The following is a 17236-nucleotide window of genomic DNA, read 5'->3' as shown; positions in this document are numbered from 1 at the left end:
CAAGATTAATGTACTCACATATATGGAAAAATAATGAAATACCCACAGTAGATTGGATTATAAAACTGATGGAGCTTGTGGAAATGGCAAAGCTCACCAGTTTGGTTGGTGAAAAAATAAAGTTTTTTTAAAAAAAACCCTGGAAGTCTCATACAGACTTTATGATGAAAGAAAAAAAGATTGATGATTTATGGATTTGGGGATTAAAAAGGGTCAAAGAAGAAGGGAAAGAATAAGATGGCAATTACTCAAAGAAAGAAGAGAAGTCACAATTCTGTTTTCTTTTTTTTATTCTTATTTTGAATATTTTTCCTTCTTGCAATTTTGTAATTAAAATTTGTAATTAAAATTCTAATTAAAGAAAAGAAAGGGCTAAACTTTTGAACCCGTTAGAGAGAACTATTTCATCTTTGATGAGTTAAGCTGCAAAACACAATTTGGTAATTACATTTAGTAATCATAATTTAAAAAGTAAAAAAATGAATCTTGCATATTCAAGTATGTGTGTCCTAAAAAAATACAATAAAACTATGAAACAGTAATTTAAAAAATCTTGGTAGAATTGTTAGATAGGTGGAAAATGGGGTGCGCAGAGACCGAAAATGGGATGTAGATGCCAAAAAAGAGGCGCGTGGAGGCGGCAATAGGTGATAGCAATCCCTGCAGCCTGAAACAGCTGACTGTCAGGAGGCCGATCCAATCGACAATCAGCTGACCAGGCCGTTTGTTGTTTGCTGCAAGGAGGCAAATTGCTGGGAGGCAGAGGCAGATTTATTTTCCTTGTTTTCCTCTCCAAAAGCTAGGTGTGTCTTATACTCCAAAAAATACGGCAACTGCTAAAATGGCCTCCACTGTCTTCTCTGGTAGGCCAACTTTCAAGACTGTCCAAAAAGTATTATCAACAATGAATTGTACTATTTTGGCAAACTTACTAAATGGTTCTGTAAATGTTTAGAATACGACAAATCTTTAAACAATGCACACGCCCAAATCATAGTGCTAGAGGCTATCACTGAGACTCAATTGTTCAAGGCTGCTATCTCACAGGACCAATTATCCTATGTTCAGTTGAGTCCACTAGAATCTTACCTTTTTCTCTCTTGACCACCACTTTGATAATGAGAGATACAACAGGTTCATTGCCTGGGAGTCAGTTTGATGTGGCAGTTGGGGTGCAGGACTAGAAACCAGGAGACTGTGAGCTCTAGACCTTTCTCAGGTGTGAAAGCCAAATGGATGACTTTCAGTGAATTGCTCTTTGCTTTCAGCCCTCATAGGATCTTCAACCTTCATAGGATCTTTGTGTGAAATTTAAAAGCAACACAGGACATCCCAAGCTATTCTGTAGATGCCCAGGGAAGAGATTCAATGTCATAGACACTGACAAAGAGGGAAGAGTCTTATAGTTAGTTAGATCAACCCATTCCTTCCTAATAATTTCTGTGAATACAACTGGAAATGGAATCTTCAGATTAGTCCAAAATATAGAAACATATAATATATAGAAACACTGCCAACAAAGTGATCCTTGAATTTCAGTCATAAGAACAGATGCAATCAACATCCTGCTTAGCCTAAATGGAGCTAACAGGAAAAACCTCTTAGTCCTTTGTGTGTGTGTGTGTGTGTGTGTAAGTTAATCCTTTCTTGTTGGATCAGTCCTCAGTGAAAGAGATTTTGGTGATCTAGGATTGATAAAGATAATAAGTACAAGTGTATACATAGTTGTGAATATATGAAATGGGTACATATAAGAAAAATAAAAGAATAAGAGAAACAATAGGACAGGGACGGTAGGCACGTTGGTGCGCTTATGCACGCCCCCTAAAGAGCGCCAGTTTAGTGTAGTGGTTAAAGCAGAGGTCTCCAAACTTGGCAACTTTAAGACTTGTGCTGGCTGAGGAATTCTGGGAGTTGAAGTCCACAAGTCTTAAAGTTGCCAAGTTTGGGGACCCCTGGGTTAAAGCATCAGGCTAGAAACTGGGGCGCTATGAGTTTTAGTCCTACCTTAAGCAGAAAGCCAGCTGGGTGATTTTGGGCAGTCACTCCCTTCCAGTCCTAGGAAGGAGACAATGGCAAATCACTTCTGAAAAATCTTGCCAAGAAAACTGCAGGGACTAGTGCAGGCAGTTACCAGTGACTTGAAGGCATCCCTCAGATAACTCAGCCGAAGAATAATAAAAAAAGATAGACAACCAGCACAACTATTCAGATCTAAGTCAGTGCCTCACTTCCTTCTTCTACTTAACTGAGATATAGCCTACTAATAGAATTATTATGCCTACCTCAGTTAATTTAGTAGCTTCAACAATGCTCATGGTTCATAATTCTTACCAATGAATAGATATGGGTGAGCTACACATTTCCGTAGTTGAATCAACAAATTTTGGAGTTTAGCTTTCTTTCCAGACTCATTTTCAAATGCATCTGAAAAAATATTAGAGACATTTGCTGCTTTTGTTGATACATTTAGATATCAAGACTTAATCACACAAAACAGCAGGTAAAGAATGTTTTAATTAAAATTCAACATTATAGTATCTTCAATTCAATATATATGCTTTTAGAAACAGCAAAAAAGAAAGCCATTGCTAACAATTGTTAAAATTCCTTAAAGTTTTAAAACATTATTTTCTTATGACCAATTACATTAAATGACAGAGAGTGCACTGTGATACCCAAATCCTGAAGTTGAAAGTTCTAACAATTTAATTTCTAATCTCATGCCAATGCTTTGGTCATCTACTGCAGAGATGAGCAATCTTTGACAGACACCATCATACAATCTGACAAGATGATCTAAATATAAAAGCTACCTAATTTGTAGACAAGATGTTCATAAGAACTATGTTAGTTGATAAGGGTTTCTAGTAGCTTTCAGCAAATACTGTTTTAAAACTCCTGATCTCCCTAGGAAATGTACCTTCTTGCAACATTTCTGGCCCATCCTTTCTTGCACTTTCAAGGAAAGTTCAAATAAATAAACTAACAATACAGAGAGTGTTAGGATTCTGGGATTCATTTAACTATCATCCAAATTATATTAGCCCATATTAACATGTGTTTGTTTTTTAGTAGCTTCTCTTCACAAATTAGCAAAACCAAAGTACACAAATGAGCTGCAGGGTCAGGAGATACGTACAGATGATTTGGCAATTTGTGACAACTACTAATACAACTTGCCTGCCAGTATCAAAGCTTGCAGTTCTAATGAAGAAGGAAACAGAAGTTGTAACGATTACATAGAAATGAAGAAGAAAAGAAAGACAGAAAAGACAGAGAAAGAAGAAAAAACTACTGCCTTTTAAAAAGAATACTGCCTTTTATATCAATGATGGGAAATTCAAGTACTAATCCAATCAACCAGTAAAATCCTCAGCATTGCTAGAGGTAGAAATATAAGAAATGTAAGAAAAACCAAATAATGTTTAAGGATTACTTCTTCCTTCTTAATATGAAGCATAGCCTTAATATGAAGAAAAATCACAAATGTGTCCCATTAGGGCGAAAATGTAATTTTAAAAAATTGAATAGTATATACACTGAAATCAATGGGATTTGATAACTAAATTTTCATTATTTGAATGGTTCTATTCAAAATATGATTCAGCCTTAAAGCTTCCTGTCTTAATTTACCAATCAAATTATTATCTGACTTGATGGCCAATGCCAAAATCTATTTGCTTTCTTTTTACCTAGGTCTTTCATGAGAAGAGCCTTATAAAGTTTTTTCTGCAGTGCTGACATTCCATGGTAGAGAACCACTTCTACCTTCTTTGGAATTTCTTCGGAAACTTCTGCCTTCACTCTCCTGAGCAACAAAGGCTGCAACAGACTGTGAAGTTCTTTGACTTAAAAAAAAGAGACAGAAATATCCAGTTAAATGCAAACAAGATGAAAAACGTGGACAAATTATGATTTTTAAAACTGAAGGAAATCTAACAGGATCTAGGGGATCTACCCCTTAATTTACAATCACTTCACCATTTAGATGGTTAATGCTTTGGGTGTATGTTTGCAGGAAAATTTGTAAATCTTCCCATACCTTCAAGTAACAGAAGCTAACTAGAAGTGGATCTACGTAACATACTCATCTTAATGAATTCTAGTAGAGATAGTTAAGAAACATTGTGAAACAATTTCTTAACTTGAAGTAGAAGGCAAAAAGTCTGGCCATTTCAAAGAATGCATCACACAGTCTACTCAACTGACACAAGAGAGAGATATACAGTAAATGAAATAGATGTACAGTATATAAGATTGTCATATCACATAATTAGATTAACAAATCAGGGCACCAGTATTACAATAATGTATTCCATGTGTTTATCTTTTATCCTTTCTATATCTTATATTTCAGAATATAATGCCAGTATCATTAGGCTAATGCCAATTTTAGCTCGTTTGGCTACATCTCCTGAGTAATGTTGCATGTGGTTGCATGAGTATTACAGGTAATTGACTATTTTGGATTTTATTTATTTGATGGCTACTGGTCTTAACAAATGAGATTATGTAATTTGATACTTTAAAAAAGAGCTTCATATAGCAAATATATAACTCATCACTATAATTGGTGTGATTGAAAACTATAGTAGTCTCATTTAAGGGTAACCCACTAAAATTAATAGGGCTAGAGTTACAAAAATTAACAGGTATAAATCTCCCTAATTTCAACTGGTCAATTTAAGAATTCCATGATTCAGCAGCATGACATAAGACTGAAGAAAGCTGTTGTACGAGGAACTATGCATGTTGTTATTTCAAATACCCAAGTATTTGAATTAAAATATATTCAATATGTCATTTAAATTCCAGGCATTAATTATGCCTGCAATAATGATTCATAACCTTACTGGAGACTGAACTCTTTTTCTCACATATGCACCAAATTCAGTACCTTTTAGAAAAATCTTAAAAATTATATAAGTGGTTATTGGGATCATACTAAGTTATGACAGTACTGAACAAGGAAGCTTACAACCAGTCCTCAAAATTGCAATGGTCACCGTGTCGCCACAATCAGGTGATTGAAATTACAACAGCTGTAGTGTGTTATGGTTGTGTGATTACCATTTGTGACCTTCACTGCTGGCTTCCAGTAAGCAAAGTCAATGTGGGAGTCCGCAGGAAGTCACAAGTTGTGGTCACATGATATTGTGCTTAATGACTCTGCATAATTTGCTTAATAACTGCAACAGAATTGTGGTTAAGTCAGCATGGTCATATAATTTTTGCTTTAGGACCATATTGCTTAGCAACAAAGTATTCAGTTCCAATTACTGTCATTAAATGAGGGCTATCTGTACTTAAAAATAAGCTTGCCTAAGAGACTTTACATTTCCTCAGGGAAGTAAAAAAAAATACCCTAAGCATAACTATACATCTCTTATGAATGAAAAAAGAAACAGCACAAAGATGAGGTCCATGATATCATAGGACACTGAATTCTTAATTAAAAATTGGAGTGTTCTTGGTTCAAGCGAAGGCTATACACATTCCTTTAATAACAGTAGCATAATCAAAAAATAAATGAATCCCTGAATCCCAACTGTTCACATTCTGCAATGAATTTCAACTTTGTACTTGCCTGTTTCAGTGTCTTTTTCAATTTTATGGTAATAGCAAACAAATTCATCTGCCAGTTGCTTGGGAAATATAACTGGTTCAATAAAAGCAAGCATGGAATATAACTCTTGAAGATTGTTCTGAATTGGAGTACCAGTTAGCAGGAGACGGAAATCTGTTGAATACTAAAAGATGACCTGTAGTTTAGCATTTTTTTGCATTATTTGGTAGACAATCGGGGATAAATGTATTTAAAAATAGCAAAATTCTATTATGTTATGTGCAACCTATACCCACAAATGGTCATCAATTTATGTTACAGTTAATTTTCCTTTGTATTTATCAAATATATTTTAATTGATGCGTGATCAAAATAAAGTTTTTCTCTGTATATAGTTGAGACACTGCTGAAGAGAAGAATTTGATTAACTGTATGTAACTATTAGACCAACACATGCAAGTTAGTTGATATAGGGTGATGGGAAGTGATGTGGGGACATGACTCAGAACTTTTCAATATTATTTTGCAATTAGAGATTAGGATTCATTCCCTTTTTTGTAAAGTTGGAAAACGTGTGTCTTCTGAGAAAATAATGTTTTATTCTAGAGATAAACTGAATATTTTAAAGTTAATATTAATGTTGCTTCTTTTCTTATTGAATAATAAAAGTGCCAATAATTTAGCTTAAAATCAAATTGGATGTCTCCTCACATCAAACTAGAAATAGTCTATTACTCAATTGAACCCTTAAAGATAACCAAAAAAACTGAAATCTCCCCAAATGACCAAGGCAATTAGGAAATATTCATCTTCTAACATTTGAATAAAAGAAAATGTACTATTCTTTTACCTCAGATAGTGTTTTATGAAGCAATGAATCCTGATTCTTCAGTCTCTGAGCTTCATCCACAACAAGACAAGTCCAGTTAAAACTGAACATAAAGAAAGACCAGAAATATGATGCATTCAGATCTATTATTTGCTTAATTTATTAATAGAGGAACTGAGATTTATTAAGATTTAAAATATTAAGGTTTTATTTAGTAGCTCAGAATTAGGAACCTTGAGGAATACTGTATAAGGTTTCCTTCTCCTTGGTCATATTTGAATAATTCTCTTTATTTCTTAGATGTTACATTAATATGTTCCTTCTAATGCAAATAATTACCACCTGTCTTCCCTTAAATACCCAGTAACTGATTCAAATAGGTAAAAGCACAAAAAAGAGACCACCTTTGTAAGAACAGGCTTCATTCTAAAAACTAAAACAACTATTCATGTATAACTGGCCCCAGGGTCCAAATAGCTTTTGTGTTGAAAACATGGAATTGGTACTCAGTATCCTCACCGTTTTAGAAAAGCTGCATCTTTGAGGCACATCTGTAACCAAGTGAAAGAAAAGTTTTGTTTATACTATAAGTTTATATGTTTGTTTTAAAGAAAAGGATGATTGCATATGAAACTCAACTATGCTTTATTCATATAAGCAAAATGAATAATAAAAATTAATAAGAAAGGAAGGAAGGAAGGAAGGAAGGAAGGAAGGAAGGAAGGAAGGAAGAAAGAAAGAAAGAAAGAAAGAAAGAAAGAAAGAAAGAAAGAAAGAAAGAAAGAAAGAAAGAAAGAAAGAAAGAAAGCCAATGCATAGGCTCCATCAACAGAGGGATAGCATCAAAATAATGAGAAGTGATAGTATTGTTGTATATTGCACTAATGAGGCCATGCCTAAAATGCTGTGTCACATATTATTCACCATGATAAACCCCCCCTCCCAAAAGCTGAAGACCTAGAAAGTGTGTAAAGAGCAGCAACAAAAGGGGTCTGGAGGTTAATCGTATGAGGAACAGTTAAGGGAATTAGGTATGTCTACTCTAGTCTAATGAAGAGAACGACTGGAGTGACATGATAGCTGTCTTCGGGTACTTGAGAGGCTATCACAGAGAAGAGGGGGTTGACTTATTCTCCAAATACATGAAGACAGGACAAAAAGTAATGAGTGGAATCTTGTTAAAGAGAGATCCAATCTGGAAATAAGGAATAATTTCCTAACAGTGAGAACAATTAATCAATGGAAGAGTCGTGGGTGCTCCATTGGTGGAGGTCCTGAAGAGATTGGACAACCATTTGAGATGCAATAAAGTTTCTTCTGCCTTGGGCAGGGGGTTAGCTTAGAAGACTTCCAAGGTCCCTTCTAGCCCTGTAATTCTATGGTCAAGTGGTATGAAGGACAATGTTCTTAATTAAACCTTGAGGTTGTATGCAATCCTTTTCCATTCACCTCCTCCTATAGTCAGGAATTTGTTATATTTGGTGTCACTTTCAAAGCATCAGAATTCTAGCTTCATATTTCATTTCAACCAGAAATTATGGCTTATTAATATTTTAGTAAAGTAAAAATAAATTGCTGGTTAATTAAACAATTCCAATCATTATTGTCTGGGTCACACACCTGTGTGAATCCAGCCATTTTGGTCTTCGTTTATGTTTCATCAGTATTACAAAATCCTGCCCAGTATAACACGTGAATCTAAACCACTGGTGGCTAGGTTAGAAACCAGATAGTTATTTTAAAGTTTAGTTTAAAGCATAATCAACTGAAAGATTCTTGAATAATTTTTTTAGAAAAGATTTAAGGTGAGCAAGCCTAAATTAATAACCTGTAGATATTCTATAATCTGGTTTCAATAAGCTCATAATCTACCTTTTTGAATATCTGGATTTTTCCCACATCCATTTATTTTTGTTATACTGGAAAAAGGATACACAGAGCCTTTCCTTCCCATCAATCTACTTGTACATCTGGCCTTAATTAGATAAATATAAAATAAAAATTGTTATATAAAGCTATTTATGAGACCTTGATGAGTGAGTGCAGGAAAAAGACTCTACAGAATAATTTCAACTGAGGACAAGTTTAATTTTCAGAGATACTATTGCAGATATAATTGTTATTTATGGAAGCAAAATTGCTATCATTAATTTTTTTAGCACAATCACAGATCATGAATATTATGGTGGACATGGAAACTGGTCAAATAAGAATAGCCAAATGCCTTGTCAAAATATTAATTAAACACATATATACAAAGTATTAATTAAAACAAATGATATACCTCATAAGTAGTCAGCAAAATCTGGAAACCATGATTTGATTTCAAATCCTGTTGTAGTTCAGCTCTTTCTTCTTTGCCACCTGAATATATCACAGTGGAAAGGCTCGGAGAAAACCTTTTTTGGATGTTTAAAAGATCTATCGGTCAATGTCTCTCTTCTAACCAGAATTATAAATATACAAATTGCATTGGTTCACTTATTCCAACACTATCTATTCTGTGATGCCAGAGACAAAACTTGACATTTTGTGTGCAAAGTACCTGTTTTCCTAACTTAGTAAATTTCTGAAAATAATTATCTTATACAGACAGACATAGGTAATGGAATGCTGGCTAAATTTATAGACAACTGCATTTAAAAGAAATGGGTTGCACTTCATTCTGCATCATTTTTCTCAATCCAAATTTTACTAGATTTCTTTTGATAAGCAAAATAAATCAGAGGAAATATGAGCAGCACCTTTTCTAACTAACAAATGTTAAAAAGCTTAGCTCACTTCAGCATATATTCATTTCATCATAGATTCACACACTTCATCTATACATCTGATAAACGAATTACACTTCATAAAAGATTTTAATAAAATGTATTAGCTGGAAATATGCTACTAGATTTTTCATTATCAACAGGCATAACATATAGTTTGCAATAATGCTGCCAATTCTGTATTTCAGTACTGTCCAATTCCAAACTGACTCTGGGCAGCTCACAAATTACATTTGAAATTTGCTAGAATGTGCTTCAAGAAATGTAAAAACTCTTGAAATGTTTACCTTTTTAATTCATCTCTCCAGTTGTTTAACACAGAGAGAGGGCAAATGATCATAAAAGGTCTCCTCTGAAGCTTCCCACTCAAAAAAACAAGCAGACAAATAGTCTGAAATAGATTTTAAACATATTTTGGATTTATTTATCACATATAATAGCATTCATTTTTCTTCTGACATTAGAAATCATATACAGAAAGACAAAATAATACCTGGCAAGTCTTCCCCAGTCCCATTTCATCACCCAGAATACAGCCATGCCCAGTTTCATAGCAGCTTATTAGCCAATTTACACCTTTTATCTGATAGGGACGCAGATGAATAGCTAAAAAATAAGAAAGGGAAACTATTGCATAGGAGCTCTTAAGTTACATAAACAGCTGTTTCAAATACAATTAATGAATTAGACATTAAACTTTGATTATGTAAAAGCAGTCATCATCATTTTCTTAGAACTTATTTTAACATAGCTACTTTCACTGACATTCTAGAAGGGAAGCAAAATACAGTGCAGCAATTTCCTTGAACCTGGTGTCTTGTTTTCATTGACATTTCAAGATATGTGTAAACATAGAATTATTTTTTGAAGATATTTCATTTTGATGCATATATGCATTTGACTATTACCTAAACGGTAAGAATTTATACCAAGCATTAAGAAGTTACCACTATTGCTTACAATTCTCAGCCAAAATGGGAATTCTTGGAATTAATTCTGGCAAGTCTAAAACTGGTAAATTAAGTGGTTTTACTACATCAAACACGACTTCACAACTAACAACAACATATAACCTGTTACATGGTTCCCGTATTCATTGGATTGCTATAAGAAGCTACAACTTACATACTATCAATAGGCAGGACAAAGGATCTATTTTATGGAATAGCATAATTATTCAAGAAACTTACTTTTTAAATGCCAAATATAGGAATGTCAGTCTGACAATATATTTATTATTTTTTAAGACAAGAGATTTTAAAGATGATGTCTTATACCTCTTTCCTCTGAACAATCAATATATAAATTTTTGATTTGGAAAACTACTTAAGTATCTGAAACACTTAATACTGAATTAACAAGGTACTTATTCATTTTAGGTTATCTTCACATCACCCAGCTTTTTGAACAGGCCACGAACCAAGGTACTTTGTACATAGCTGAACCTAGTTTTTAATATACAGTACTTAATTACCATTGCTTACTTTTTATACTTTCTGCATTTTGATAGTTTTAAATAAAAACATGCTCTCGTTGAATTAATTTAATTCCCTGGCTTCCCCCAATACAAACTAGCGGTTATCAATAGAGCCTAAATAAGTTGATCTATGGATTCCATCTTTAGGAAAAATGGCTCGGAACGAAACTTACCCGTCAACCCCCATTGGCGTAATTGTTCCTCTATTATACTTTCGCTTCCCTGTCTGGATTTGTATTTGTTAGAAACAGTTTGGAAAAAACAAGACATCACACAGCCCTCAAAACAGCAAGCTCCGTTCCCTCTTCCTTCGGCAATGTTCACTGTACAGTTACCGGAAAGAAAGCAAAGGCGGGCTTCTCTGGATTGGCTGGTAAGAAAAGAACGTTGCGTTGTAATTGGCTTTTGTGGGAACCTGGGCGTGTTCTAGAAATAGCATCATTCTGTGGAACAGTGATGCTGCTCACACGGGCCTTTCAATACTTTACTTACAGATTAAGAGTTGGAAGAGACCTGGTAGTAGTCTTTTGACTGCGGTGCTGTTTTTACTCTGCGTTGCATTTTTTTGTTGGACTCAATCGATTGACTGTATGCCCATCTACATTTAAAAGTAACCCTATCTAGAACAATGTAATATGATTAAAATTGTGGGGTTTTTTTCCCAAGAGCAACGACGCGCCCCCCAGCAGATTTCCTACCCAAGGAATTGGATCGATTCCTGCCCAAAGTTGCTGTAAATCTTTAGTAAAAATAATCGGCTCTCCAACCACATTTTAGCCTGCTTTGTCGATTGAATCCAGGCCGTTGTGGATTTATCTCCCCCCTACCGCCTCACCCCAAATTCGAGTGAAGTGTTTGGCATTTATATGTCATCGATCAATGAACAAGTGAAACTAGAGGGGGACGTACCTGAAGAGTTTGAAGAGAGCAATGTAACAGGACAGAATGAATGTCCCGTATTAAAAGTAAGAACCACCTGTCGTGTCCCTAATTACGCTAGACTAGCTTCTTTGCTCTGGCCGTCCCGTCCCATCCCGCCCAGTTAAAGATGATCCCTTTTGCCATTCATGGACGTTTATAATAGCAACATGCCGCTGCAGGAACAGAGCGGAATTCTGCGGGATTCGGCTAATATTACCTATCACTTAAGTTTTTTCCCCCCTCAGACAAAATTGTGCCTGCAGAAAACAATTGCCTAGCCAATTTTATGACAATCCAACTCTTGCCGCTATTCTACTGTATGTCGGCGAGCCAGGAATAAGGAGTTAATTGAGGAATCCATGGGTAACTTGGTATTCTAACAAATCATTGTTTAAATCAAACTAAAAAGGCCGCAAAAAGAATCGAAAAATATCGTGTATATTGTGTACATCTTTTAAAATCTCTTAGGGTCTCTGTTAACACAAATCGCTTCTCCTTTGTAGTTTCAGAGTGGTGTCGGTGCTGCACTGGCGCAAACACGCGATTAACCAAAGACGGCTATATTTGTATTCAGGCACGTTGCGCGATGGAGTTACGGAAAAATACCAAGCTGAGGCGTCACATTCCGATTCCTCAAACAAACGGCAAAAAAAATAGCTGCTTTCATCAAGCTCCGCCTCCAACCCAGTACAAATCTGCGAGACGGAGGGAAGCGTTTTGTACTCTGTTTCTTCGACTTTCTGCTGATTTTCTCCTTTTCCCTGCCGCACTGGCCACCTGAGCCATGAAGGACGAAGGCTGGCAACTATGGACGGCGGCCTGGGGAGCCTCGCTTTTCGTTTTGTTTTATTTAGGTTTCTTGCGGCGTGTTACTGGTGCGGCTGGCATTGTTTTTCACCGCCGGCGGCCGGGCCGCTTCGAAAAATCTTGGAGTCCTCCCGTGGAAGCGGTGAGTGAGGTCGTAAAGACAGTTGCGCGTTTTAGGGACGATATTCGCATCATCCATGCTATTTCTGGTAGCATGGATTATCTGCAGGAGAGGGGCGTGGAGGTGGTTGAGCCACTGGCTGAGGGTTGGGCATGATGACGATGACGACGACGACAATGGAGTATACTTACCCAAGCTGGTACTTTTCGCTGTAGACATTATAGGAGAGTTGTGCTGGCAAAAAATCAGAAGGAGTGTAGTTAATTAATGAACCCATTTTATGAAAATGCGTATGCTTTCCTGAGTATCTGACGAATCTCAGGAAAGCTTGTATGTTATTATAAAATTGATTTCAGGACAAAAAGAGCAGATATAAATGGGCATTTTATCCGGAGGTCATTTTGAACATGAGCTATTGGCCACCCAAACAGACCTTACACCAGTGGTCCCCAACCTTTTTTGTACCAGGGACCAGTTTCACGCAGAAACACTTTTTCAAGGAGGGGGGGAGTCCGAGTTTGGTGGTTTGCTTGCAGACGTTTCATTACCTGACTAGGTAACATCTGATGTTGTTACCTAGTCGGGTAATAAAACGTCTGCCAGCAAACCACCAAGTTCAGGGAGCGCAATGCCTCCTCATTGCAACCCTGAGCGACAGATATTCTCTTCTATTGGGACATTTAAAACGGAGGGTTTCAGCTGCAGATTCAGGAACTGCGCTTGGCTGAGGAGCGCCTTCAAAACTGAGCGCTGGGTGGTGGCGGCCCACGGCTGTCTCCGCTGCTCAGGACAAGTCCCTTCAGGACGGCTGAGAAGCCCCGCCTCTCGGCCCTGCCTTCCTCAGCCTCATCCCTCAGGTGTCTCCCTCCCTCCCTCAGCCTCATCCCTCAGGCGTCTGCCTCGTTCCTCTCTCAGTCGCTCTCTCGCTCCTCCACCAGCCCAGGAAGAAACTGCTTCAAAGAAGCCGGCAGGGTGGCTTCCTGTGGCGCAGCTCCTCCGAGCGCCCGTTCACCCACACAGCCGCCGCGGTTCAATCCAGTGCTCCGTTCTGCCTGCCTGCCTGCCTGCCTTCGTTTCTGGTTGTTTCGGAGCAGCTTCGGCTGAGAAAAAGAGGTGAATAGTTATTATTCTCAGCCCAAGCTGCTCAAACAACCAGAAACGAAGGCAGGCAGGCAGAACGGAGCACTGGATTGAACCGCGGGCGGCTGGGTGGGGGTGAACGGCCGCTTCGGAGGAGCTGCGCCGACAGGAAGCCACCCTGCCGGCTTCTTTGAAGCAGTTTCTTCCTGGGCTGGTGGAGGAGCGAGAGAGCGACTGAGAGAGGAACGAGGCGGGAGAACGAAACCGCCGCTGAGCCGGAGAGCAGGACAGGCTTTGGTTGCTTCCTCCCTCCCTTCTCTCCTTTGTGTTCTTGATCCCTGATCCCAGCAGCATTCACCGAAGGCGAAGAAAGCCGCCATTTTTATTTTATTTTTTATTTTTATTTCTTTGCGGCCCGGTACAAAGTGATCCACGGACCAGTACCGGTCCGGGGCCCAGTGGTTGGGGACCCCTGCATTAAGGAGTACTCATTGAGCTGAGTTTAAAAGATAAAGAAGCTTCAATATTTTATAAAGTGTGGGAACAATAGTATAGCTGGATAGATCGGAGATAGATTAAGGATAGGTAATTATTAAATATAAGTAATAGATAGAATAAGAATGTAATTATGCATAAATTAATACCTGTAATTATTACACAAATTATTGTCATACAATAAGCACCACAAATAGCTGTGATTGAGTGATATATTTTTTATGTTTTTAATGTAATAAAAATTCAATAAAGTTTATTTTTTTTAAAAAAAGGACTACTCGTTGAGTATGGTTTGTCAGCCAGTTACAAGTCCATCTGGTGGTGATGCTATCTATCCCACTTTTTTCTAGCTTACCAAGAAGTATGTTGTAGTCTACTTTGTTGAATGCCTTGCTGAAGTCTAAATACACTGCTCAAAAAAATAGGGAACACAAAAATAAAACATCCTAGATCTGAATGAATGAAATATTCTTATTAAATACTTTGTTCATTACATAGTTGAATGTGCTGACAACAAAATCACACAAAAATTATCAATAGAAATCAAATTTAGCAACCCATGGAGGTCTGGATTTGGAGTTACACTCAAAATTAAAGTGGAAAAAAACATTACAGGCTGATCCAACTTTGATGTAATGTCCTTAAAACAAGTCAAAATGAGGCTCAGTAGTGTGTGTGGCCTCCACGTGCCTGTATGACCTCCCTACAATGCCTAGGCATGCTCCTGATGAGGTGGCAGATGGTCTCCTGAGGGATCTCCCACACCTGGACTAAAGCATCCCCCAACTCCTGGACAGTCTGTGGTGCAACGTGGCGTTGGTGGATGGAGTGAGACATGATGTCCCAGATGTGCTCAATTGGATTCAGGTCTGGGGAACGGGCGGGCCAGTCCATAGCATCAATGCCTTCGTCTTGCAGGAACTGCTGACACACTCCAGCCACATGAGGTCCAGCATTGTCTTGCATTAGGAGGAACCCAGGGCCAACTGCACCAGCATATGGGGTCTGAGGATCTCATCTCGGCACCTAATGGCAGTCAGGCTACCTCTGGCGAGCACATGGAGGGCTGTGTGGCCCCCTAAAGAAATGCCACCCCACACCATTACTGACCCACTGCCAAACCAGTCATGCTGGAGGATGTTGCAGGCAGCAGAACCTCCAGACCCCGTCACGTCTGTCACATGTGCTCAGTGTGAACCTGCTTTCATCTGTGAAGAGCACAGGGCACCAGTGGCGAATTTGCCAATCTTGGTATTCTCTGGCAAATGCCAAACATCCTGCACGGTATTGGGCTGTAAGCACAACCCCCCACCTGTGGACGTCGAGCCCTCATACCACCCTCATGGAGTCTGTTTCTGACCGTTTGAGCAGCCACATGCACATTTGTGGCCCGCTGGAGGTCATTTTGCAGGGCTCTGGCAGTGCTCCTCCTGTCCCTCCTTGCACAAAGGCAGAGGTAGCAGTCCTGATGCTGGGTTGTTGCTCTCCTACGGCCTCCTCCACATCTCCATGCTCTGGACACTACGCTGACAGACACAGCAAACCTTCTTGCCACAGCTCGCATTGATGTGCCATCCTGGATGAGCTGTACTACCTGAGCCACTTGTGTGGGTTGTAGACTGTCTCATGCTACCACTAGAGTGAAAGCACCGCCAGCATTCAAAAGTGACCAAACCATCAGCCAGAAAGCATAGGAACTGAGAAGTGGTCTGTGGTCACCTCCTGCAGAACCACTCCTTTATTGGGGATGTCTTGCTAACTGCCTATGCTTTCTACCTGTTGTCTATTCCATTTGCACAACAGCATGTGAAATTGAAAGTGTTGCTACCTAAGTGGACAGTTTGATTTCACAGAAGTGTGATTGACTTGGAGTTACATTGTGTTGTTTAAGTGTTCCCTTTATTTTTTTGAGCAGTGTATATTATGTCCACAGTATTTCACTGGTCTACCAATTTAGTCACTATGTTGAAGAATGAAATAAGATTGATTTGGCATGATCTGTTTTTAACAAACCCATGTTGACTTTTAACAGATAATCAGAGTTGGAAGGGACCTTGTAGGTCATCTAGTCCAACCCCCCGCTGCCCAAGCGGGAGACCCGACACCATTTCTGACAAATGACAGTCCAATCTCTTCTTAAAAATCTCAAGTGATGGCGCTCCCACAACTTCCGAGGGCAAGCTGTTCCATTGGTTGATTGTTCTCGCTGTCAGAAAGGTTCTCCTTATTTCCAGGTTAAATCTCTCCTTGTTCAGTTTCCACCCATTATTCCTTGTCTGGACTACAGGCACTTTAGAAAATAACTTGACCCCTTCCTCCCTGTGGCAGCCCTCAAATATTGGAAGACTGCTATCATGTCTCCCCTGGTCCTTCTCTTTACTAGACTAGCCATGCCCAGTTCCTGTAACCGTTCTTCATATGTTTTAGTCTCCAGTCCCCTAATCATCCTGGTGGTACCTGGTGTACTTTTTCTAGAGTCTCAACATCTTTTTTTATAGTGTGGTGACCAAACTGGATGCAGTACTCTTGGTCTTACTAAGGCTTTATAGAGTGGTATTAGTACTTCCCTTGATCTTGATTGTATCCCTCTGTTAATACAACTTAGGATTGCATTAGCCTTTTTGACTGCTGCTGCACACTGGTGGCTCATATTTAGCTGGTTGTCCACTGAGACTCCAAGATCCCTCTCACAGTTACTGCTATTGAGCCTGGTTTCACCCAGTCTATATGTGTATTTTTGGTTTTTCTTGCCTAAGTGTAGGACTTTACTTTTCTCTACATTGAATTTCATTTTGTTAGATAAGGCCCAGTGGTTCTAGTCTGTCAAGATCCATCTGGATCTTGAGCCTATCTTCTTGGGTGTTAGCTATTCCTGGGCTTCTATGATCATACTTTTTAGAGTTTCCCAAGATTCTTGAGTTGTTTTCCCCTTTAGGATTTTCATCCATGGAATCTTTCCCAAGTTCCCTCTGAGTTTATTGAAATCAGCTCTTTTAAAATCCAAGACTCTGGTGTCATGTTCTCTTGCTTGTGTTTATGTTATGTTGAATTCTAGTATGACATGGTCACTCTCACCCAAGGTTCCTTCAGTTTCAACTCCCTCTATCACTTCTTCTCTGTTTTTAAGAATTAAGTCCAGTATGGCTGTCCCTCTAGTTTCACCCTC

At 38.4% G+C, this 17236-nt stretch overlaps 2 protein-coding genes across 3 annotated transcripts in view; one reads left to right on the top strand and one right to left on the bottom strand.

The window, feature by feature from the left end:
- CHD1L (chromodomain helicase DNA binding protein 1 like) overlaps nucleotides 1-10964 on the bottom strand; it is a 53980-nt gene extending 43016 nt beyond the window's left edge. Inside the window, exons 1-9 of the mRNA XM_026675462.2 lie at nucleotides 10820-10964; nucleotides 9663-9775; nucleotides 9457-9560; nucleotides 8683-8797; nucleotides 6918-6949; nucleotides 6420-6501; nucleotides 5591-5753; nucleotides 3696-3851; nucleotides 2335-2427 (exon numbers count right to left, since the gene is read on the bottom strand). Of these exons, the coding sequence (XP_026531247.2) occupies nucleotides 2335-2427; nucleotides 3696-3851; nucleotides 5591-5753; nucleotides 6420-6501; nucleotides 6918-6949; nucleotides 8683-8797; nucleotides 9457-9560; nucleotides 9663-9775; nucleotides 10820-10916 (955 nt within the window). The 5' untranslated portion in view covers nucleotides 10917-10964. The remainder of the gene's footprint in view (nucleotides 1-2334; nucleotides 2428-3695; nucleotides 3852-5590; nucleotides 5754-6419; nucleotides 6502-6917; nucleotides 6950-8682; nucleotides 8798-9456; nucleotides 9561-9662; nucleotides 9776-10819) is intronic.
- A 1289-nt stretch (nucleotides 10965-12253) lies between these two features.
- LOC113417207 (uncharacterized) overlaps nucleotides 12254-17236 on the top strand; it is a 58719-nt gene continuing 53736 nt past the window's right edge. For both annotated transcript variants that reach the window (XM_026675467.2, XM_026675466.2), the window contains exon 1: nucleotides 12254-12516. In XM_026675467.2, the coding sequence (XP_026531252.2) occupies nucleotides 12352-12516 (165 nt within the window). In that variant the 5' untranslated portion in view covers nucleotides 12254-12351. The remainder of the gene's footprint in view (nucleotides 12517-17236) is intronic.

This window comes from Notechis scutatus, chromosome 2 (assembly GCF_049901735.1).
Source record: "Notechis scutatus isolate UNSWTSFEM ecotype Mainland chromosome 2, rNotScu1.2, whole genome shotgun sequence".
Classification (NCBI taxonomy): domain Eukaryota; kingdom Metazoa; phylum Chordata; class Lepidosauria; order Squamata; family Elapidae; genus Notechis; species Notechis scutatus.
This window is presented reverse-complemented; position numbering and strand designations above follow the sequence as displayed.